Source organism: Acipenser ruthenus, chromosome 7, assembly GCF_902713425.1.
Source record: "Acipenser ruthenus chromosome 7, fAciRut3.2 maternal haplotype, whole genome shotgun sequence".
Classification (NCBI taxonomy): domain Eukaryota; kingdom Metazoa; phylum Chordata; class Actinopteri; order Acipenseriformes; family Acipenseridae; genus Acipenser; species Acipenser ruthenus.
The window spans coordinates 62,394,565-62,420,240 of NC_081195.1; the positions used below are offsets into that span (position 1 = coordinate 62,394,565).

The window sequence follows — 25,676 nt, forward strand, 5'->3', positions numbered from 1 at the left end:
ACAACTTATACATCACAAAAACAGAAATTGGGCTGGGCTAAAATGCTGATAACACTAAGATGCTGCTACCCTTACAGCAAGTACCAAATAACAAAAACAAAAACAAACTGAAATAAATATTTTTGGCATTATTTTGTAACAGAACATAATTTGCATGTGTCACACGATTTAAAGCTCCTTAAGAACAGCACCACCATAATTCAAATTTAAACCCAGTCGTGGTCCACAGTCATACGCAATAAAGGGCAACTCTCGTGTGGTACAATACAATTTGCTGCCAACAGTTTAGGGGATGTTGTATGGTTTCTCACACACAAACAGATGTGCCCACATATTGCAACTTGGTTTGCGGTCTTCTAATGCAGATCCACTACAGCTTACATCCTGGGCTGTTCATCACTTTTTAATTTATTTGTTCAATTGAAGTAAACCAATGCTGAAGTCAACGCTGTTGTATAGTTACATGCTTCTATCTTCAAGAACCTGTTAGCAGGGCAATGGGATTGCTATGGGATTTTAACCTCTGAATTAATGGAGTCCAAGCTTTTGAGGACCGTCCATATAAATTTACTCTGCTTTAGATCTGTAAATGTTAAGGGACCTCTAAGCTTGCTAATGGAAATGTGTCTATAGCCGACAAACAAACCAACAGGCTTGCTTAGTATATACAGCACTCATTCAGGAAAAAGCTTAAAAATATAATTGTACACGGACAGTCATGAATGATTAAGTGCTGGGAAACTGTAGGATTTCTATTCTGACTTTTATAAAACAGAAATGAAGCAAAGCCCAATTTGTAATCTGATTGATGTCCTTTTTCAAAACCGATTTGTTGTCTGATAAACAGCATGGCAGCTTATACACAGAAAGGATTGGGATGGATTCAATACTGCCATGGTGGGGAACATTTCAATAAACTCCTTAATGTGAAAACGTGGTGTCATTAATTTGTTTCAACTTCCAAATTCAAAATGCCACTTTTGCCAATGTTTTCTTCCATTTTTCAAAGGCTGATAGAATGACAGGGTCTTATTAAAATAATTTGTTTTGCATTAAATTATTTATACCCTCCACCCCCTGCTGCTACTGTTGAGGTTTTTGTGTAAATAATGCCGTTTCCTTTCTTGGGGGTTGTATAAATGTTTAACAAAATCTGTAACTGATTCAGCAGCAGTTATAAAACAGCCCACTGTACCACCTGTGTCTGTGCTTGATGAATAACATGCAAGGTACTGCAAATGTCATTATGTGTTTGTATATATATATATATATATATATAGTTTAACAGTATATAGACAATCAAGGAATGCACCCAAAAAGGATCTGTAATTAGTTAAATGTACCAATACAACTTGCATTGGTTTGATAACATCCATTTAAATAACATTATTACATGTTGCTTTTAAACATACCTATGTTTTACAATATAATGTTCAATAAAAACATACTCAATGGCATCTTAAAAAATTCCCCAGTGTTTTCTATGCTGTGCATAGTTTATTTTTAATGCCCTGATATTTTACTAGGGAAATGTATATGGCTTTAGGTTACATTGTAAACCAATGAATTAATTTAGGTTCGACTGCTATTTGGGCATCACATCAATAAGAACATTAACCTAATGCTTGGGTCAAAGACTAACAATGTATTTTACAGCAACCGTTTTATCAAAATGTTTGCAGATCTGGAAACAATCCACAATATTTAGACTCCTCAGCTATCCACAATTGTGTCCTTTACTTTTCCAGAACCATTTAGCGAAAGTGCCAGGATGTACTGCCCTTCCACATCATTGGCATTCACTCACATTAACATTGTAAAAACAGACCCTTTTCTAACAAGTTTCTCAGAACAATGGTAAAACAACTTAAAAGAGGATTTGTAAATAAAGTGACAATATCAAAACAAAGCATGATTATATTACCTAAAGTTCCTACTAATGTCTCTTGAGGAACTTAGATTTGAGGGAGCAAAAATATTTCCTATTTGCTTCATCAGTATATCTAGGTATTTCTCTCACTAGTACCACACATTATGACCCAGGTGCACGGTATCCTATAAAATGAAAACCAAATTATACTTCATTATTTAAGTTTGCTTTGTAGAGTTTATACAAGCTTGAGATGCCATTCTCGATCTGAAACAGCACATCACAGCAGCAGAACGTAACTGGTTAACATAATAAAATACCGACACTTTAAATATATTTCAACAGAGGAGCATTTTCAATAATATACATTTCTATTTATACAATATAATTTATACAGTAATTCACTAAGAGGAAAGATCAAGCATTAAGGTTGAATAAATAAAATTTCTATGAAACATGTTTAAATACATTAAAAAAAAAAAAAAAACATTTTTCCCCTCGCTGTCCCCTCTAACACCCCCCACCAAAAAAAAAAAAGAACAAAAAAAAACAAAAACAAAAAAACACACACTGCACATGGCTCACAATTGGTGTCATCCACAATTTCGAGTCAGGCTTACTACAATCATTGCAACATACCTTCCATGACAAGTAAACTTATCAATAAACAAAATCGGAAAATTAAAAAATCGCTCAGCTAGTTGGCAACCAGAAAGTTACCTTCTGCCAGATGTCAGTAACTGGGGATTTTTTTTTATAATGCTGGATCAGCTTCTTATGGTTTATTTAAGTGATCCTAAATTTCAAAAGGTAGCTGGGGAATCCTGGGATTGCTCTCAGGTTGAGAAGCTTAATATACGACCATTTAAGTCATTGCGTAGCCTACAAAAGGAGGCTTACTCATGTTTAGTTAGCAAGGGCCCCTTCAAAGTGATGCGTACGAGAGGGGAAAGGTAAGGAAGCTGAGGTGACACCGGGAGGGGAACATTACCCCGTTAGCCTGAGTGAGCCTCCTTTCAAACTGGGAGTTAACAACTAGGGCTGTTTGTTCCCATATATTAAGGGAATGATGTAGACAGAGATGTCATCCCCTGAACCAAGTCTGTCATTGGAGATCCTCCAGCCTCGGTCTTTCAGAACTCCTCGAGCTCTCATGATCAGATCCTGAGCTGCCAGAGTGTACCTGCCACAGCGCAAAACAAAAAGGCATGGTTTTCCATAATATTAGTTTTATGTGCCATTGAAATCTTTCATCACAAAATACAGTAACTTTTCAAAAATCAACTCTGCTATAAGTAATTTAAATCATTTACCACTATGCACACTACCAACCAGCAAGTCACAAAACACAGCTGTTATTGTGCATATTTGTATACGTGTACTGTATATCTGAAGCTGGTTTAGATGTAGGTGGGACAGTGAGCTAATTCACTAGCCTTGTGGGTCTGGGTTAGTAAATTTCATCGAGAAGACAGTTTTATAATACACCCTTCTTAAATATACTGTTCCAGTTTAAAAGTGTATATTTTAAGAAGACTTTAAATGTAGCAATATTTTGAAATATTAAAACTGCTTGTCTTCACGAATGTGTATAAATCAACCCAAGCAAAAAAAAAACAGGTGTTGTCATTGTGAAAATGACTAGCCACAGGGCCAAAAGCTAACAGGAAGTATAAAATGCGTATTACCTATTCAGGAATAATGTTAGCTCTACCTGAGGAAACCTAACATTTTATATTGTGTGAGCAAAATCCTTTGGTGTTAATGCAACATTTCAGAATCTCACATGTACCTGTGTTGATCATCAGGGTCACAGTTTGCCAGAAAATTTGCAACAGCTTCTGACACTTCTTCGTTTGACAATACGTCCCACAGCCCATCTGTGGCTAACACCAGCACATCATCCGCTCCATGCTCATACTGTTTGAGGTTGTACACTTTGACCTAAAGAGAGAAGGTCAAATGGAATCATCACGCAGACTGATTTATAGAGGCGACTTCAAAGTATGACCCTTTAGGCTAGCTTTGCAGTCAATGGTACATAACAATACAGTTTTCTGCAGCGATTTAGATTATGAGGCATATATAACCATTTAATAACAAGGTAATAACTGCATAACTACAGTTGCCTGCTCTTACTACTGGTGAAATAAGTGTTATTGGATGTGAATGGCTTTTGTACCCTTTCCATGCAGTAACCGTAACCGAATTACACACTATTCACACCTTGTAATCTGCCACCCAGTCTTCTTTCTGATAATCCCACATCCATACTGACTGGTGTCACAGTGTCATTGAACATCAAAACAGAATGTGCACTCCCCATCAAATATATTGACACACTGAAGGATTGTATTTAAACTCCATGCTTCATAAATGTTGTATGAGAAGGGTCAAAAAAAAAAAAAATTAAACTAAAGAAACAAATATGATTTTCATGAAAATGGAATATGAAAATGCAACCTTGAAATTAATGACCATCTACAGCCTTGATTTATTCTTCCTCAACAGCCAATTCAATTTCTGATTGTTACTGCCATTTGCCACAACATTAATAAGGATCTGCATAGCCCAGAAAAAGCACAACCCCTTCAATGTTGACAGCTGGATTTCAGAATGAGCCCATACTGTAAAATGTCAACCATGTAAAATCTGATCTACATATTCTCTGTATGGCTTTCATGCATCTGTACTTCACTATAGGTACATTTATAGTGGGGATATTCCTTTTGCCCATTTAAAACATCTTCATAGAAAAAGTAATTTTGCAGTAACACGGTTACAAGGTTTTACCAAGTTTTTTTTTTTTTTTAAATTCGGTTAATATATAATATGAATTGCTATGCCTCAGTTTACTTTTATTTCATCATGACATAGCACAGTACACTAAAAAGGGTTTAGTGTCATCTTCTCTGTTTCTTTCTACTTCTTCCACTATGTCTCGCATAATTACTTTCAAACACATTTAGATCTTCACAGGAGAAGATTAGGCCATCTTACTTGAGATACTTTTGGCCTAGACACAGACTATGATGATATACTATATTGTTCTACAACCAGCCAAAGGCATTCACAGAATATCAGGTCCATTTGATATATTCAAGCACAGCAGCAAGTCAAATACATCTCCATCTAGCCCTGAGTGAATTAATAATTATACAGGGCCGTATAAGTAAACAGCAAGGCAAGATTTAATTTCCATCCGAGTCCTATTTCTGCCCCATTTGTACAGCTTGGAGGACTGAGGTACAAGTAGGTCAATTGACTTGCACAGCATTCTACTGTGAGTAGCTGACTTAAGATGGAAAGTTTGTTGCAGTGTCCCTCTCATGATTTTCCAGTTCATGCCCCCAATTCAAAATTTGTCAACTATATTTCACTGGAAACATCTGTTTCGCCCTTGATCTAATGACTGTTTGGTAATTCATAAGTTTAGTTTTTATAAAAAATCCTGAAATATGTTGCTGTTTAAGCGACAGTTATGATTTGTGCACCTTAATGTAATAATACTTTTCAAAGCAGGTGCCAATCATTCTGAGCACCACTTGCAGCTTTCCTCAGAATTGACAACTTATAGTTCATTCAGCAATGCACTGAATCATTTAAATGAGAAAGAGAAAAATGAATACCTCGGGGTAGCAGGAGAGGAAAGGCTTGATGTAGATGTTAGAGTCATGAACCTTCAGATCATGGTCCCCTAGTCCTCTGGTGACACCAATAGTGGCCATGACACGTGCCTGCAAGGAAAAACAAAACAAAACATTATTTATATATTGGGTATATATTCTTCTGCAACCCTAGCAAACCATTATCTTCTCTTAATAGTGGCAGATAGTGCATTTTTGTCAAGGGGAAGCTTACCAAAAGACCCGTCACACCATAAAGGGAAAAAAAAGGTGTACCTACAAGCTAATTTCAATAGCAGTAATTTCAAAACTATTTGACCAAATTGGTCACAAGTCTGCTTATTATGAGCCAAAGTCAGTATTTTGATATTAGCCCAGATAGCTGGTTTACATATGGTCATATCATAAAAGCATCAATCGTATAAAATCAGATAAAAGCTTCTGCTAAATAATTAAATAATAACATCATCATCATCATCATCATGTGCATGTGTATTATACATTTTAAAAGCCTTTGCAAATTGTATCCCTCATCTCAATGATGGAAAACTAAAGTTGCAGACCCAATTAACAGGCCTTGTTAATGGAAAGCAAAACAAGCTTTTCTGCAATCAGAGTCTGTGACGCTGCAGCTCTGGGCAATGTGTGTTTGTGTGAGGTAGAGAGGGGGTCTACCTATGGAGTCACACCATATACAGTATGTTAACCCGGAACAGATATCCCTGAAGACGCACCCAATGACCAGCATATTTTATATGAGTGCCACATTTTTCCTTCTAGCTGGCAGGCTAAGGGACACATTGGGAATAATTTTGTCAAGGCGGAATGCTGCTTACCTTCTTGCCCTCTCCATAAATTAAAGGAAACTTCAGGTCATCTTCCTCTATGGTTTTATATGCCCTGTAGAAAAGAGAGGATAGCTTAATCATTGTTTATTTAATCAATGTAACAGCACCTCTTCATAAGATGCAAGTGATATCCAAACACAGAAAAACAACTGTTATGTAGGGCAGATACTGTGCTCCTTTATTAGAGCACTATTGTTGGGAGTCACAGTTGAATTGGCTGTGCTATTCTATAATTGTATACTGAAATTGCTGCTCCTTATTACAAATGGGAGTTAAAACAATACTGCAACAACAATGCATAGTCACAGTTCTAGGACCTCTGTGAATCTATCTATGGTCTGCAGAGAATTTCTTAGAACTGGTACCACTGGTATCTGTCAATAAATGCTATGTATTAAAAGGTATTTGAAGCAATTGAAAGTGGATTCGCTTAATTTCACAATCAATATCTAAGTTATCTGGTGCCTAAATATTTTCCTTTCTTTTTAGAGCCTTAAAGAATTCATTCAAAGCAGTTAATATATGGAATTAGTCACAGATCAAACAGCATCTTTAAAAAAAGACAATGCCAATACTTCCCTCCATTAATAACATTTTAACAAATATAGCCATAACAAGGGACTTCCGAAAAGTTAGTTGGTAAAGAATACATGAAAAGTGTAATTTATGTATTAATGCTCCTAAGGGTCTTGCTGTTTTGGGGTGCACCCAGGTTCTACAGAAGAAAACTGATTAAAGGCTAAAAGGATATGCAGAACTGTCTATTTTGAACTCATCTATGGCAAGATACCTTTTTGTAGACAGGGGTGCTTAATGTAATCCAACCATATTGGCTCAAAGGTCAATGTTAAGGGCAGTGTATTTACTGCCCTGCAAATTCACTCCATGTTCTCTGGGATATGAGGCGCTGATTGAGCGGCTGCGACAGCTTTGGAAAAGTACAGCCACAAAAACAGGTACACATACCTACATACAAAGCTAGAGAATCATAGAATACAGTTTTGCACCGAATAGGAAGTCAATATCTCAAAACTTTTGGTCTTTATCATCTAGGATGACAGCTTCTTAGTTGAAGGTGACACTTGAAACATCTGACTTAGTAAATGCCATGACAAATACACTGAATCTCAGTTGTTCAATTGACATGGAATGATTGTGAGCCAACTTCCTTTTCTTTTTTTCATGGTCGATTTATAGCAGCCGCATGTCATTTCATTCTAAATGTTTACTGCAGTGTCCTATTTACAGTATCCTTGCATTGCACAAGATGCTTGTTTCGGACTACAGTAAGAAACAGCTGTTAGAGTAAACTTGAGCACAAAACAAAAAGATGCATTCACAAGCATGCGATTTGTTGAAAACCATGCTGCAATGAGAAAGCATTAACAGATAGACACTGACCAAACAAAGTGAGCCATCTTAAAAACCAATCCTGGATAAATATGACCACTGACACAGTGAGGCTGGTTTTAAATAATATTTTTAGAACTTGATACAGCAATCATTCCAAAACAGTAAGATTCACTGTTTTGCGTGGGGAGAAATAAGACAGAGCTCTAACTGCCCCTGCAGAGCCAAACCAATATGAAAATAAAACGGCAGACAATGAACAAAACAGGTATTCAAGGATCCCAAGAACATCCCAGGAGGTGTTACAAGGGCAGTGTCAAAACTAAGTTTGCTTTATAATATGGAACAGGTTGGAAAATCCTTTGCATCTTGTTTTCTTTTGTCAGACCTGATTAGTTTCAACGGCGCGTGGCCTTTTCAAGGTTAATTTGTTATGTCCATGTCACTTTATGTACTGTGCTAGACAACTGAAAAAACAAAGGCAGCTTGTTAGATTGCTGTGTTTTTCACACTCTCAGCTGAGGTGGAGAGAGTGCCAACTCAAGTCTTCAGCCAGATATTCAATACCATATGCTGGCTTTACAAGAATCATATTAGCATGTTTTTGTTTTTAAATAAAATACAATTTTAAAAGGTTTCTTTAGTATGTTACTCGTACAGTATTCAGGACTGTGTAGTATTGTGGTGCTCCTACACTACAATATGATGCACAACAATGTACATGGATATGAATAGAGAAAACAGCATGGCGGTTTTTTCTTTTTTTTTAATTATAAAGGTTGTTTCTAAGAACATGACCCAAGACCATGGGGGCAGATGTAGTCTCTGGATGATGTTGAAACTCAAGGTCACCCCACATTTAGAGTGTGAAGTACAGTACAATGAGCTCACTGAGATGTACCGTCAAGCACAAGCAGTCAGCTATTGTTAGGAAGGTCATGTGCTTTGTCTGTTGCAGGCTGGGGATAACCTGATGTAAAGCTGCACAAGCAGAAACTTTTTTTTTTTTTTTTGTTATGATTTGAGAAAGCATCAGTTGCAAGGTTCCTTGTGTGAACTTACAATGTTTTGGTTTAATGGTTTTAGTACACACAGTATTTAAACAAAAAAAACAGGGTTATTGATTATCTTTATAAAAGTCAATAAATAAATAAATAAATACAATATGTAAGCCTTCTGTGTGATTTTTGTTCAAATGCTCTTTTATACTCTGTACTGTCAAATTTAGCAGTACATGTGTACTTATTCAAATAACTTGGGGGTCAAATATTATCTTATTATTCTCTCTCTCTAATCTTTTGGTGCTGGTAGTAGCGGAGTTGCTCTACAGTACCGGATAAGCTCCTTGCGTGCTTTCCACAGTGAGAGGGTAATTCATCACTGTCAGGAGATGTGCTGTACGGTACAGGTCAGGACTCCTCCCCTGCTGTTTCTTCAGCTTGCTGGGAATCTTTAAAACATGCAGAACCTGCACATTGCAAACAACAATCCATCACCATCACAGGGCCCGAGACGGAGCTTGCAATTTAACAACATTAATCCTGCTGTACAGCTTTAGAGAAAATACCCAGCTTGAATCTGAGAATGCACTGCCTCTTTAAACAGGCAGTGCTAACTCAAGAGTCTGTCACACAGAACACAGCTTAGAAACGGTTTCAAACAGACTGTATGAAATGGGTGACTCTTATCCAAATTCCACTGCTGTATTTGACAAGCTGGTGAACTGAAGATGGCTGTTGTGGACTGAAAGACCTTTACACACATTACAGGCAGTAATTAGGTACTGGCTTAGTCACAACGTTAAAGAATTAAATCAACCAATTTTCAACTGTTTTGCTGCACACGGCCATTCTGTAATAGCGAGCCCATTGAATCATCGAGAAGACAAATTAGGTAAAGCCTTGAGCTAAATAGAATATAGAAGAAAAAAATCCACTTGGCAGACTTGTTTAATAGTTCTCATGTGAGGAAAATCTGCTCAGTATTTTATGCAGTCTTGGTTTGACCTGAAGCCCAGGCTTCTATGGCTTAATTTCACAGCAGGCCCATTTTGCATCAACACAAGATTAGTGTTCAAGTCTGTTATGGCTACTTTGTGCATCAGCTACTTGCATGACGGTACAAAAAGTAATATCTGTGTACCAGCATGGACAGCAAGTTAAAAAAAACATGCTTATAATGCAATACCTAAATAACACCCAATTCCTTTTTTAGCCTATATGCATGCCATATTTTAGATGCTGAAATGTCTTCAACTCAGCTAGTTTCTTTTTATGAATGAAACTCCCTTTCAGTAGGTCACCAGAAAATACAAATAAAAAACTGCAGATGGTCTGTTGTAACACAACCAACTCTTTATCCCACAAATGACCCCAAAGATTTACAGTGTTTACCATGGCACCAACATTATTATCTCAGTAAAACCATATTCACACCATTTCATTTATCAGTGCTACAAATTATTACATCAAGCTTGTGAAATGTCACATTGCATGAATGGTAGTCTTCAAAAAATATATATTTTTGTTTATAATTAGTGGACAACAGGCTTATTTTCATTGCTATTTGTAATTCAATTGACAACAAAACAAAAAAGACAAAGATTTCCTTTGAGGGTGCTTGAATTATTTAGCTGCATATTTTTTTTTCCCTCAAATTCATTGTTTTAACAAGGGTAGGTTTTTAATTTGATAGCATTTTCTGAGGCTGGAAAATTATTCGACACAGTGGGACTGGCACATTTTCTTTTTAATGCCTTAGGAATCAATGTAAATGGTAATGAAGAGTATCACACAGGACTGGTTTATTAAATAGGGTCTCTGAGGAATTCTGTCTGAGGTCTCTCTAATAAGCTCTGCCCCCTGATTTAATGAATTCATTTCTATTGATCTATGGCACAGCAGTCAAGCTAGCTTTGTAAAATAAAACATACGACCGCACTGCACCCCCTGTGCCTGTCCACTCCCCTGCAGTTGAACACAATCCAATTTACACAGACAGGAGGCAAGGAACAGTTCAAATGAGAGAACGGGTAAGCATAGAGACAGCTGCTGCCATTACAATATCTCGTACTCTTCCACATTTCATTAGAAAAAAACAAGCTTATGCTTCAGTTCATCAGGCAGAACCTGCTCATAATTTTGGAAATATAAGTAAGCAACAATTGTAGGAGAAAACCCCTCTGGGTGATTTGAGTTTCTATGGCCCAGAAGGCTCATTGTCTGACACATATGGCCATACATCACACTGAAGCAAAGAAATCTGAGCACTACAAGGACAATGACACCTTACACTCACCGTGGGGTTGGGGGGGGGGAACCACAAGGTTTAAAATATACACTTATCTGGCTTGCTCCAATTAGCTAACTAGGTTTCCGAGCTACACAACTGTCTTAATACAGCTGCACAGGTCTGCATCTCATTAGCCTCATCACACTAAAATTTATTAATTAATTAATTTATTTATTTAATAATATATCATAGGCCAGTGGCTGTGCCTCGTGCCCTAATCTCATTGCGACCGCAGGTATTCAAGTATATGTTGATATATAAATCATAATTTGACCTTTCTTTCTCAATTCCCTGCCCCCATGATAAAATACAGTGCGATACAACTTTTACTTTTAACATTGTTCTAAAGTAGGAATAAAAATAACATTTTATATAGGAAAGTTGTTACGACCTTAATTTTCTTTCCTCCTTAATATTGATCTTTCTTGAGAAAAATCTCCACAGGAAGAATCCCTTTACGCCCCTGGAACGATTAATTGCCAATCAACTGATCTGTAAAATTAGCTGTTGCCATGGCCACGCAAGGAGCAGAAAGAAGAGATTTAAAAGTTATGGTGTCAAACCTAGATATAAACAAGTCCACAGGATTCTCAAACTATTTTTTTTTTTTGTTCTTCGGCATATAGGTTAGTAAAGAAGTATTTGTAATCTTGGTACCAGTTCTAAAAAATAGCTGGGTTTCCAGGTACTGTAGCAATTTCAAAGTCACTGGAATCTGGAGCATTGAATTAAAATAAGTCTTTTTCAATTACTTCTAGTCAAAGAATTTCACTAGCTTCTTTTACTATTGCTGCATATCCTAAAATTGACTGTTTTATAGTGATGGACAAACTGCCTTTATTGGAGTACATGAAACAGGAAATTATTTAATCAAAACGCTGAAGCAGAAATTTCAAGGATAATGTAGCTTGAAAAGACGACAATTTGACGAGACTGCCTGTAAAACAGTAAAAATAGATAGAAGTTGAACAAAAACAAGTTTTCAGGTAGCCCTCAAATGATCAAATTAGCAAAACTACAGAAAGTGGATGAAAGGTTCAAAGCCAGGATCAAATATAATATAAAGTGGGCTTGTTTCAAAGGGAATGTCAAAAAACAGTAAAGCAAAAAAAAAAAAATATTATTATAAATACTTTTTTTTAAAAAATGTGACATTCTTTGGCCTTTTTTTTTGGTAGTGAAGAACATTGAAATGGGCCTTTTGAAGCCCCTGGCTACAGAATGGAAAGCTGTTTTGTCCTCACCAGCCTGTCATGTTGAAAGCCCTGTAGAGCATCCTCTTCCCAAGCTCCTTCCTCTGGACTCTTCTGGGGAACTCTAAATGCGTGAACTCGTTCCCTAATAAGTGAGGCTGCATATATGCCTGGTGGAAACATAAGAATACACAATTATATGAACATTGAACACACAGGAAGGGTAGGCCAAATAGTAAAACCCCTGCAATACGTGGCACTCCTCTTTCTCTCATGTGATCGATATATTTGTTAAGAAAATGGCACCCCTGAATTGAACTGTTTAAAATGATGTGTTGCTAAACTGATGTAGTGCTTGATTTACAGTATGGAAAGTAATTCATAGAATTCAGCCGTTTAAAATTAGGTTTAAACATACTTTCCTTTCCATAGATTGTTATATAAACAGAATACTCCATGAACAAGCATGGAGTGCTGTGTTTATTTCACTCATGAGGATAGCTGTAAATAACCCACTCGCAATTACAGGCAGTAACCACTGATGAATGACCATGTATATACCCCCTTGCAGACTTACCTAGAAACAGTTGGTGCCATACATGGGGTTTCCATGCGGGTCAGTTTATTTTATTTTTATTTATTTATTTATTTCTTAGCAGACGCCCTTATCCAGGGCGACTTACAATTGTTACAAGATATCACATTATTTTTACATACAATTACATTATTTTTTACACATTATTTTTACATACAATTACCCATTTATACAGTTGAATTTTTACTGGAGCAATCTAGGTAAAGTACCTTGCTCAAGGGTACAGCAGCAGTGTCTCCCACCTGGGATTGAACCCACAACCCTCTGGTCAAGAGTCCAGAGCCCTAACCACTACTCCACACTGCTGCCCTAGTTTAGTCGTGAAATGGTGATGTATGTGCACGTTTGGGAGAATTACTCGGGTAAATCAGGTTTGTGGCCGAAAAAAACGGCCAAAGAGAAGGAGGGTAAATCTCATTTACTCGTGTAAATGACAAAACACATGGGAAAACCACGCCCAGTTTCGCAATGTTAATGAGTGCGTTTATCCTTAACTATAAATATTGCAAGGGAGCAGGTCAGTTGTTACTGTGGATTGCAAAATGGCAGAAAGTAGTGGCTGATGGGCGATTTTATGGTTAGCAGTGAAGTAGTTCATCTTAATGCTAATGCGGGCGGCCTTTTTTTATTATTGTTTTTTGCTGTGTCTGGTCTGTCATGTTGTATATATCTTGTGGGTTTACAGTTCTGTATAAAACCACTTACCACGAACTGCGTTATGCATTTGTTATAGTATTAAAGCAGCTGTTTGAGAATACCCTTGCTGTAAAAACTATGCTAAAGTTAACCACGAAGAGCAAGTGAGCTGCTTAACTGAATTAATTCCCGTCCTTTTTTTTGATCCCAGCTATGTCCAAAAACAACACGCATCCATGTTAATAAATAGTTTGTGAACTGGATGTCATAAGCCAGCTCGACTGCCCAAAACAGCGCAACAACATCCAAGTTGTTGATGCCCTCTCAGAACTGACCAAATAAAATTGCAAATGAACGTACTGATTGTGTTTTATTTGTTTGCATCATTAATATTTAACACAGCAGTAAATCCAACACAACTTAAAAGAAAGGAGAGCATCTCTGACAGCACGAGCCTCCTCAAATTGAAAAACTATTTGGTAAAGAGCAGCAAAGCATATTATTAACCAAGCAGGCACAGGGTATTTTGCTTTATTACAGCAGTTTAGATTCACTCGTGTACCAGTTCTCTGCGCATGGAAAACACATTTTCACAAAATGTCACCAGTAAACTTCAAAAACAGAACAAGCACTTTACGCATAGTTAATTTACATATCAACCCCCACCTTTCCCATTCATTTGCACGACGTCGGGTGAAAAGCCCAGTTTACTCGAGTAAAATAAACTGAAACCCAAAAAAGCATTTTACAAGAGACATTTTTCTTGTGTAAATGTCTTGAGTTAAAAAAAAAAAAAAAACTTGAATAAAAGCTCCATGATAGATGGTGGCTTTACACCTAGGAACAATAATATAATCAACCCTTGTATGGACAAGCATATAGTAATGAATTTATGGGTTTGTTATATTGTTTAATAATTGGATCTCTAACGGTAAAATTGAAACAAACGAAAAATAACTATGCAAATGTACAAGAATTAACTACTTCTGGGTCACTTATTGCCCTTTTTTAGACGTCAAGGGCCCAAATATCTGTAAATTGTTCGGTTGCGTATGCACGCAGCATTACATGTAGATATCTAGCTCAGTGAAATGAGATAGCTGAGTGAGCAAGCAAGTAAATCGGTGACAGCCAAAATACAAAAAAATTGTGAGAGCTGTTTTCTGTAAAGATAGAACAAATGCATCGGAGAACAGAAGTTATCAACTTTCTTTACAACATGCTGTTTGTTTCAGAATCATGTAAAACTCTAAAACCTGGTTCATACTTCTGTTGCAGATGAATGCGATACGTCAGGCGCAGACAGCTAAAAGCTATGCAGCTTCACCATTTGCTGTACGAAGGACGCATCGTGTCGCAGGATTTTTGACTGCGCAAAGTGGTCACAGCTGTTGTTCAAATTGGATACATTTACATTTTAGTTTGTATCTCTTATACAAGAGGATTTTTAAAAAAGCGACATTGTTGGTACATCCGTCCTCTCAACCAACAGAGAACCCGAAAGTGAGAATTTCAAACATTATTTTGAGAGCTGCGGGTGTGTGACAGTGAGTGATATTTGAGGTATTTTAGAATGACAGGTGAAAGGTTTGATGATCTGTTAAGGCTGTACACCTTTCCAAAAAAGACGCACGTCTCAGGATTGTAGAGGACGTAATTCCGACTTGTCGCACAGGGCTGGAGACCCTCGACTCAGACCAGAAACGATGTCGGAGTCTGAAGTATGTACTGTAAGTTTTGTACTCTAAAGTAACATTTAAACTGGTCAGTAGTCTTTATATTATTGGTTTTGGTGTACTATTTAAAAGCTCTTGTGTATGTTGATGTAGCTAAAACTACATTATTTGGTGACCTTTCTGTGAATTCTTGTTTTTTTGCCGCACCTCGTCCGTGAAATGTTCTAAGAAATTACCGTGTCAAAATCATAGCCTTAATAATGAAGTGCATTTATTTATTAAAAAAAAAAAAAGTTGTTTCCTGTAAATCTACATTTTTCACAACAATAATATTCATTACATTCCATATTGTACAGAAAGTTTCTGCACTGTAACCAATATAAGCCCCCACGGGGAGCAATGTTTACTATAATGAAAATAATTCATTCTTATGTTATTAATCACAGAAAACACATGCGCGGTAAGAAGTATTCCATATTAACATGGGAAGTCAGTTTCTCGTCCCCGCCTTTGCTCTTTCCAGGATCACCACACGGGGGACATGGCAGGACGCATCACAGATGCTAGAGTTTGCATATTGCCTTTTTATTAGCGTTCATCAAAGTTGGGCCCTAAAACTTGAACCCACTGGAAATGGAGACTTGCCTTAAGATAACAATCAGCATTTGCTGGGTATATAAGGGTTATGCAGATGGTCCATAAGTGGATGCACATAAACTAATAAACTAATAATGCTGAAATTGCATTTGAGGGTTTATCGAGAAACTTGAAAATGTATTTAGTGTTTTGCACATTCGGAGCACCACTACCACCTCACTGATTAACTTATTAATGTTTTCCTATAAAAAAGACTTGCTGCAATCTCTTGCATTTAGTTTTTTGTAGACTTCTTAAGCGATAGATTCAAAGGCTCCAGTACCTTACAGTACCGGTACCTGTAGTTTGAAATTATGTATTATTATTTCAATTGAAACAGTATTTGCTCAAAGTGAGGTATTCCTCACCATTTTTCTTACAGTCACATACTGTATGGGCATACATACAAAATGCTTCAATTCACATGTATACATTCATATTACTACTTGTGGCTATGGATAAGTGGAAATGTATGTACTGTGAAATTCTTCTCAGTTATCCAAAATATGGTGTAAAACATCTGGATTAATGTAAAAAACTAAATTAAGTGTTCCCTTAAAAATCATGGTAAAATGGGACATGCAGCATCATCTTTGTGACAATGGTCATTAGGTTTATGTATAAGTTAACAGAGGACAGTTCCTGACACAGCGCATTGTGAAGTCTTCTGAAGCATTCTGAAAGACCCTATGCTTATTAAAACTGTTCAGATCATTCATTTACTCCTACTTTTGAAAGAAGAAAAACCCTGTTAATTCAACAAAAAGTAAAACAAAAGTAAATTCAATCCAATCCAATGCATGGTTTATTTTTCATTTTGTAACAATAACATGAATTTCACACCTCATAAAAAGAAAACAGAAACAGAGAGTGGCGATCATGCTTTGAAAATAGAACCCAAAATATTTTACCAAAAACTGGAGCCTTTGTCTTTCACTCTCAGGTGTAAACTCTGATGACATTGGGATTATTTCTCCATTTCGAATGATAATAGCCCTAAAGATAAAGAAAGACAAACATCACATTAAGTGCCAGGGTTTGTAATTGTAATTACACGATGAAACGATTGCTTCAATATCCTAGTACAATAAACCTATTCTACTATTCTTCAAGGAACTGTTAAATCAACAGAATCCAAACCATGACACCACCTCCGTAAAACTGTTTTAGTCAAACAAGAATACTGTTCTTGTCATTAGGCAGTTGGGGGTCACCAATGGTAGCATCAGGCACAACCAGCTTGTGCATGTTTTGCATCAAGATGGGACATGTTTACAAATGAACCCCTGGTTATATTAAACAAAGAGTCCTGGATCTTATAATTAAGGAAGAGGGATAGCTTGTTTTGTTTGTTTCTAGACCTAATGTACTGACCTTGATTTACAGTAGCCCCTGTATATGTTTCAAGGATCCTAGTAATGTTGCATCCTAAAACACATTGTTACGATGTGCTTTTGCCATTCAATTCATGAAAGTGTTATGTTTATAGAGTTCTTTTTTTTTGTCTGTATCATCTTTTGCAAAATGTACAATTCTCGCCTGTCAGACAAAAACGTACTGGATCTGGGATCCAGTGCGACCCTTAAAACTAACCCCTGAATATAAGGAGCTCTAAATACAGTCGTGGGATGATGACTGCAGAGTATACAATAATTACCAACTTTCTGGGGATAGGAACTACTTAAAACACAATGAAAATGTTACTATTTGTTTGCAATTCAGCTCACCCTGTCCCCTCAGGGAAAGCTGAAGTGACAGGGGAAAAACAAGCTGTTCGACAATGTGTCACTGGCCAACTAATGAGATCGTATTAAATGTAGTTTAAACATTTAATATTAGAACGCTGAAAGCGTATCACATCATTGGCAGGACAAGATTAGGAATATTGCATATGGCATAATAAAGACATGTCTGGAAATTCAATTATTTCCATGAACAGTTAAGTGGGAGAATACTGAATCACTTAAGTATTTTGGCACATGACTTTAAACAAACATTCAGCAGACCCCCCCCCCCCCCCCCCCATCACCAAATTGGCTTTCAAACAAAAATAGATTTAATGCCTGATTAAGTACAGTAATATATTGTGTCAATCAAAGACAACTATATAAGAGTCTCAGAATCAGCAAACGGTTCTATTTTATTTCACATAGAATGATAAACAGCAGCAGCAGCACCAGAGCACCAAGCTGAAGCGTGTTTTGTTTTATATGGTATTTGTGAAAAGACACTATACTTTATATAAAATACAGTTTAATAAAACGTATCTCGATTGGTGCTGGCTTTTTTTTCAGATCAAGTAAACAAATTTGTTTTTCAAGGTTTATTTTTGTCATTAAGAGTTTTATGGATGATGCATTTTATTTATTAAAAAAAAAAAAACCTACTCTGAGAAACATTTCTTAAATGAGTTAAAGCTGTGACCCATCTTGAGATTAGGATCTTAACAGAACACACGTGCAGATCCACCCAGGGCTACCTACTGTAGATGCAAGCACTCCCTCACCTGCTATCACCAGCATTTCCTACGTAAAGTTTCCCAAGTAGGAAGACCACAGCCAGCGCAGTACAGCCCCCGGAGATATTGTATATGCTTTTTTCATTTTCAATCTGGGCATCCTAGAAGAACAATACAAAGAAGAAATAAATAAATAAATAAATAAATAAATAAATAAATATACGAGTTGATATGGTTAACTGACTTTCTAATCTCCCTGTGTGTGTGTGTATGTGTATATAAGATAGAGATGGAGAGAGATACAAGATACACTTAAATCCTGACCATCTCTTCACACACACCCCCCGGCCAAAAAAAAAAAAAAAAGAAGAAAAGTAATTACTGGCTAAACCAATTTTAGAAAAATCTTCTGTGTGCTTTGGCTACTGCTTTAGGACCAATGTATTTGTTCCCTCCTTTACTTACCAGTCCATATTTCTATATATATATTTCTATATATATATATATCTTTAGGGATAGCCGGATACAGAGTTTAATTTAAATTTGCGAGATTATATTCCAAAATTAACAAGAGGATGTTAAAAACAGAAAACATGTTAAAAAAGGTCATTTCAGCTCTTCATTTCAATGGGATACAGAGCAATGAGCAGGCAGTCAGGAAGACAGAGAGAGGCAGATGAAATGATTGGGTGTTAGACCACTGTAAGCTCCAATGTGACCACGCAATTGAAATGGTGATCAAATCTCCCAGGATTTTCCAAGGAGACTACAGCATGTTGGCTGTTCTACTTCTCTTTCACTGTTTCTGTAATTACATATCTTTTATAAGGCGAGGAATGCCCGCAGAATATCAATCTCTTGAAACTGAAAAATAAAATAATCTGTTTGAATTGGAGGTCTTTCTTTTTATTATTTCTATTTCAAGGCATATACAGATTTATATTGGAGGATTCCATAACAGCAAAATCAGCTTCCTTTTTCAGATGGGAGATATTTTATCACAAAAAAAAAGCAGTGGCGGTACACTCTTAAAGAATGAAGATAACTTTCTTCCTTGGGGACTGGTTTGAATTCTTACAATTGTTACAAGGTATCACATTATTTTTACATACAATTACCCATTTATACAGTTGTTGTTTTTTTTTTTTTACTGGAGCAAATCTAGGTAAAGTACCTTGCTCAAGGGTACAGCAGCAGTGTCCCCCACCTGGGATTGAACCCACGACCCTCCAGTCAAGAGTCCAGAGCCCTAACCACTACTCCACACTGCTGCCCCAAAGATAGTAGCTTCCTCCCACCAAAATTCTGCTTCTATACTTTGTTAGACGATAACAGACATGCCCCTGCTCCTTTCAGTAGTAAAAAAGTTACAAGTAGCAGGGTCAAGTTCTGTCATGCAATAATGACACACTGCAAATCACATTCCAAGAAGAGCAATCATTATCCAAATGGCAGATGCCCTCTAAAAGCTAAGAGGACTTCTGAAACTCACTTTAAAATCAATTAAATACATTTCAAGGAGCCTAAACAAACACGTTTAAAACATAACATAAAAACATTGGTTTGTTTCACAGTGAACAATGAATATCCTTAAACCTCTAGAAAATTGACCTGTTTTTAGTTTTCCTGACAGTATTTTACAGGAAATGATATTTTCTCTGTAGATTTATTAATCGAATACATATTAACTATGATACTGTATCAATTACAAACAATGTTATCATCACTGAAGGAATCTGTGAGAAAAAAAAAATGTAAATCCTAAAACTAAACCCAGAGGATCTGATTAATACTGACGGATGAGCAACCTTTGTACAAAAAAATAAATAAATAAACACAACATCTAAAACTACACCTTGAAATCACACAACTGACAGATAAATAAGAATAAGGCATCATCTGGGATATTTACCATAAAATGCACAGCCAGTCACACAATAAATGATTCTAAAAAGACTATACTGACCTATATTTTTGTCAGTATAGTATAGTTATTCAGAAGAGGTAGTTCACCGGAGAGTACCAAAATCCTTTGTCTTTGTTTAATGTAAACCTGCCACCCAAATACATGCATGCTTTTAAAAGTACAATGAGAAGATTCTGTGCTACAGATTTTCCAGTCTAAAATAATTTCCCAAATGCAGCAGAGCACCAATCTACTGCAGTTCAGGTATGAGGACAGGGAATCAAGCACGGCATTACTGTGGGATGCCATGCCATCTAGTGGTTGTACAGAGCCGCACATTCTAACATTCAATTCATTTTTGATGCTCTAAATCTAACCCCACTTGTTTTTCAATTAATTTCAATGATAATTTGAAATCAATTGAAAATGATAATTTACACAAGTTTACTTATACAGTAATGCGAGACGTAAATCATTTACAAAACAATCCTTTAGGAACCTTTTAAAAACAACATTGAATGTTACTATATAGAAGTGTAAAAAAAAAGTGTGAATTTGAGGTCTTAAGTACTTAATTTGAGGTCTTAAGGTTGTTCCTTGCCAGCTCTCAAATATCAAAACAACAACTTTTCATTTGAAAAAGCTTGCAGTACTTTATTCAAAAAAGTGGTTTGAAAAGGGCTGGTATCTTGGATCAGAACACAATTAAGTCCACTCCAATAATGGGATCTTGGTTAATTAAGTCTGGGTAGAAAGACCTGCTCCATGACAGGCACACATTTATAGCAGGGAACGGTCCGTTTGTCTCTCTAAATGAGCACTTCGAACAAAGGGCAGTGTTCTTTTTAATCTGTTTGCACATCCAAGCACTATTGATTAGCACTTTGTATCAGCGCTTGCACTATTGAGATGTACCTGTGCTGGCCCTGCAGGCACAAAATGAATAAACTAAACTAAACTAACGAAGAGGTCTGTACCCACAGCTCTGTTGATCAATTACTTACTATGAGGAAAGAGTACCTACCATTTCTTTAAAAGCATTTTCAATTGCCCCAACCACAAGGCTCTCGTGCTGGATTTTCTTCTCAGTGAAGAAGCGGGTCGGAGGTGTGCTGGGGGAGCCAGGGGCCCCGGCTGCTCCTCGCAGGGAGGCGGCCCTCGTCAGAGTCCTTGCGTTCGGAGTGGTGGTGTCAGGGTCCTCCCCGTGGCAGGCGGGAGGACGCACGGCCGTGTTTTTAATGACATCCAGAACGTCCTGCAGCTGCTCCGTTATCTTCTGTAGTAAGACTTTGGAGGCGACCACTGCCGCCCCTGATCCAGCGTGCCCGTCGAAGAGGGCCCAGTAATGCAAAGCAAGACCTTCCAAATCCTGAGGGTAGAAACAACAGAACCAATACATCAATACAAATAGCAACAGAGCTGCTTCAGATGGTTTTCAACGGCTGGATAAAAAAACCGTCTGGTTGTGTTGTGGTTTTGTATTAATCCCAATCCTACCAATGTAAAGATGTGAAGTACACTACATAATAACATAAGATGTTGGATAATTGTTGGAAATCTGGTTTCCGCAGTCACTTTTCTGTTCTATTGTTTTCTTTTTTTATATATATTTTTTATCTATTTAAAAATGGTGCATATGAGTTTAGTGCAAGTTCTCGATTGGTCAGGTAGTAAACGCTTCAGGAGCATCCACACTGAACAGCATCTGTGGTACAGATACTGTAATATCTGCCAGGTGACTCAATAGCAATTTTTCAATCCTATATAGTGACGTTAAGGTTAAAGGTTTGGTGTGATGTAAGGTTAAGATTAGATTTACATATAGATGCTACTGGAATCTTGGATAAGGTGATAATGAGCAAATCTAATATTCATGAAAGGGAAATTGTGCTGGCTACAGTTGGGCACAGTGCTGTCAGGGACCACAAGAGCTTCCTCTCACAACGCTGTCTTGTCAGGTCCTTCAAACGCAGGCCTCCAGAGCTGACAGACATAAAGGTCTAGAACCACCTGGCCCCTTCTGTCTTGTCCTCACTTTTTTCAGATTGAATGAACTAGGTTTTGCAGGTCATGTTCAAATAGGACTGGATTTTAGCCTTTGGTATCAATAGCGGTTTGAGGTACAGTATGTGTAATTTTTCTGCATGTTTCCAATATTTTGGAGAGGAGCAGGAACGTAGACCCTTTCAAAGTCTACTTCTGAAGGATATTTTCGGCATAGTTGACATCTCTTTTTGCTGGTTATTCATTTCTCAGCCGTAGTTTCCTCAGACAATTTCTAATAAACTCAAGCATTTATAGCACACAGAACTTTGAACATTCAAACAATTTCCTTACATACATTGTAGCAGTAATTGTGGCCCGATATTTTGTTGATATACAGTATTCTAGCCTGTTAAAAGGTTTGCTGATAATTTCTCCTGTTGGGATGTGGCAACAGATAAAGTCTGTCACTGTGCAAATGCATTATTTATCGAGTACAAATGTTTGTGTCATCTCGCAGAAACACTACAATTTTTTTCTATATATATTACCGGCTTTGAATAAGATTCCATTATGTAATTTCTAAATACTGGAACTCCTTTTACCATTTGTATACAATCATACATTTTGAAACATTTTTGAAAGCTGAATATGGAATATGCTGTCCTTTATAAATACTTTACAATAGGTTGAGTGCACCTGTGGGAGGAATCTAGAGCAGGGAGCATTAGCAGGAGGAATGAGAATTGGAATATGTGCATTTTAAACATTATATATATATATCATTTTTTTTTTTTTTTTTTTTTTTTTGAACAATTATTCTTTTACACAAGTTTATCTCCACAATTTAGAGTGTCCAATTACGTGCTCTCATCACAATCCCCACAACAGCTCAAGAGATTAAGGTCAATGGGTGTCCTCCAACACCACTGCAAAGCAACCAACTGTGTACCCCCAAAAGCTCGACAACACTGCAGGTGTCCACCTGAGTTCACAGAGAAAACAGCCACTTGGGGGAGCTGGAGGGCAGTGAAGTGAATTCCAAAAGCCAACTGCAGGCAGCCCTGTGCCATAACTGCTGTACTGTTTGTGTAATACCGGTTATTTCTGCATTGACTGGGCCAGTGCAGGTAGCCCAAGTGCCAATTCAGAGGGTGTTCACCAGGGGGACGAGGCTGACAGCTTCTAGTTCGCTGTCCTGCTCTCTCTGAATTGATACTTTAAGGTTGTACTCACTGCGTCTTCCTTCAGCTGCAAGCCTTCTCCATTCGGCAATGAAGACCTTCGCTTTGCTGTGGAATTCTTATTCGGTGTGGACGGGACCCCCGAGGTCTTCTTCACAACGACTACTTCACAGCAGGCCTGGTCTTCGTTCAGTGAACTTTTTCCTGCATTGATGACCCTGCAAGACAAATGAAAGTATTTAAACACACATCCTTACTCAGGATTTAATTAAAACAGGGCTCGGTCAAACAAAATAATTACTGGTAATGACGGAGAGACAACACAAGACCTGGGGGTGGGCAATTCAATTGATTAAATGGTGGTATTCTTAACACACACTTGTCTGGACAGTGCCAAAGAATCTGTAAAGTCTATAAATTCTAACAAAGGACTGCTTTGTTCATTGGAATGAATTGTAAATATACTACACCAGTCACACTATTCTGTGTTGGTGTTACATCTTTGGACTAACTGTAAAGAAAGCATCAATGTTTTCATTGCCACACTATAGTTAGCAGGAGTCTATCTTTACCCTTTTTAAAAGAAGGAATATTTTAGATGCTGTGCTTTCAGGTTTGTACTGTGTTAAGTGCAGTGGGAAATGATAAATCTATACAAATAACAGAGCTTGGTTTCTCTTGCAGTTTCCACTTTCGCCGAACATCAGTCATGGGAGGGGGCGAGACTTTTGTTGCACAAGACTGACAGAGCAGTTATAAAAGCCACGAGAACAGACTGTCATCACTGAAATGTGAACCATGCACAACTCCAGTCAAACAGACTGCAAATGGCATGAATCAAAATCACCTGTTAGATGCACTGGGGACAGTTAACCCGCTGTCTGTTTGCAGATTCAGGTTGAAAAGTACTTGTTTAAAATCACTAAATTCTGAACTACTTTTTCTTTGGCATTTTAATTAAAGAGATTTGATATCATGTAGTTGCTGCTAACAAGTTGCACTGGTCTTCCCATACAGGCAACACAACATCTTCATTAATTAATGTCCCGTCTAAGAAAATGCAAGAACATGAGGCCTTCTTAATTATTTATTTCAAAGCGTGTATACATGATACGGGAGGTAAGGCACCCAGACAAAAGTTACAATAGCAAATGCAATCACCAAGGTCAAACTGCTAATAAGGTTAACAAGCAGACTAAAGGTATGGTTTTGAATGGATTGCTTTTGCAGACACTGTATTTGCATAAAAAAAACTTTGTAGATGGGTGGTCTGGGAAGAACTGAAATGTGAACAGTTAACACATGTAATTGAACACTATTGAAAGATTTATAGAAAACAGCGGTGCACCAACTGTAACAGTCACATGACCACAATATGACAGCCATTTTAAGTCACAGGTCAAAGAAGAGGGTACTGTTTGATTCTGAGGAGTTTCCATAACACTGAATGGTTACAGTATTGACATATTTGCAAGAACAAATAAATGTTTCTCACATGGATGCTTTATAACTTAGATGAATATTAAGGTGCTATAATTTAGGACTGAAATTGGTTATGAATCACAAAACCCACAGGTTTATTGATATTGACCTTTGAGGAATGGTATAAATCTTAGTTTGGTATGTTTGAAGACTTACAAGCCGATAGTGTCATCTCAGCATGTGGATCACGAGTTACGTGAACTAAAAGCAAGTGACTTTTTTTTTTTTTTTTTTAAATCTATAAGCACTTACTTCCACAAGAAAGACAGTATTGAAAATTCAGGAATCCACACTCATAACCTTGACTATGTTGTACTGTGACATCGCAGTCATTTCACCCGCACAACTGTACACACACAGCAACACTGAGGGTAAGTTATGAGGAGAGACAAGTCAACTCATAAACCCAGTGTGCATAAAGCAAGGCTTACAGCAGGCAAACCTTACTCTTTAAACAATTAAAAATATATACTTTGACTTGTTATATTAAAATATGAATCCCAGCAATTTGGATAAAGCATTTGGAAATACAGACAAGGATTGAAAAATATCTTTTGGCAACCATGAAACAGTGAACCGATATATTCAATTGCTCCCATTTTCTCTTGGCTTTCTATATAGTTCAGTAAATGCAAGCACTGAAAATACTGTAACAGTTCCCATTTTCAAGCGTATGCATGAAGTACATTGACCACCTGCATCCTGCTGTATGCAGTATGATAACCAGCTGGAAATGTAAATTGACCGAATAAATATGGCAAAATTCTTGAACTCTTTTTTAGGGAGTTGCTTTGTAATGGAAATGATAGCTGAGAAATAAGGAAACCCTATCCTGGACGGAAGGGTTTCACCACTTTTTTAGGATAAAAATAAATCAAAAGTTGGATAAGCAATTCTCTTGATACAAGTAAATACAATATGGAAGTATGAAAATGCAGTTCT

At 37.1% G+C, this 25,676-nt stretch overlaps 1 protein-coding gene across 2 annotated transcripts in view; it reads right to left on the reverse strand.

Moving 5' to 3' along the window:
• Window positions 1–1,307: 1,307 nt before the first annotated feature.
• LOC117415275 (protein phosphatase 1H-like) overlaps window positions 1,308–25,676 on the reverse strand; it is a 35,698-nt gene continuing 11,329 nt past the window's right edge. For both annotated transcript variants that reach the window (XM_034025397.3, XM_059027519.1), the window contains exons 2-10: window positions 23,305–23,470; window positions 21,110–21,454; window positions 18,228–18,340; window positions 16,633–16,717; window positions 12,230–12,348; window positions 6,333–6,396; window positions 5,500–5,607; window positions 3,663–3,814; window positions 1,308–3,053 (exon numbers count right to left, since the gene is read on the reverse strand). In XM_034025397.3, coding sequence (XP_033881288.1) covers window positions 2,906–3,053; window positions 3,663–3,814; window positions 5,500–5,607; window positions 6,333–6,396; window positions 12,230–12,348; window positions 16,633–16,717; window positions 18,228–18,340; window positions 21,110–21,454; window positions 23,305–23,470 — 1,300 coding nt within the window. In that variant the 3' untranslated portion in view covers window positions 1,308–2,905. The remainder of the gene's footprint in view (window positions 3,054–3,662; window positions 3,815–5,499; window positions 5,608–6,332; window positions 6,397–12,229; window positions 12,349–16,632; window positions 16,718–18,227; window positions 18,341–21,109; window positions 21,455–23,304; window positions 23,471–25,676) is intronic.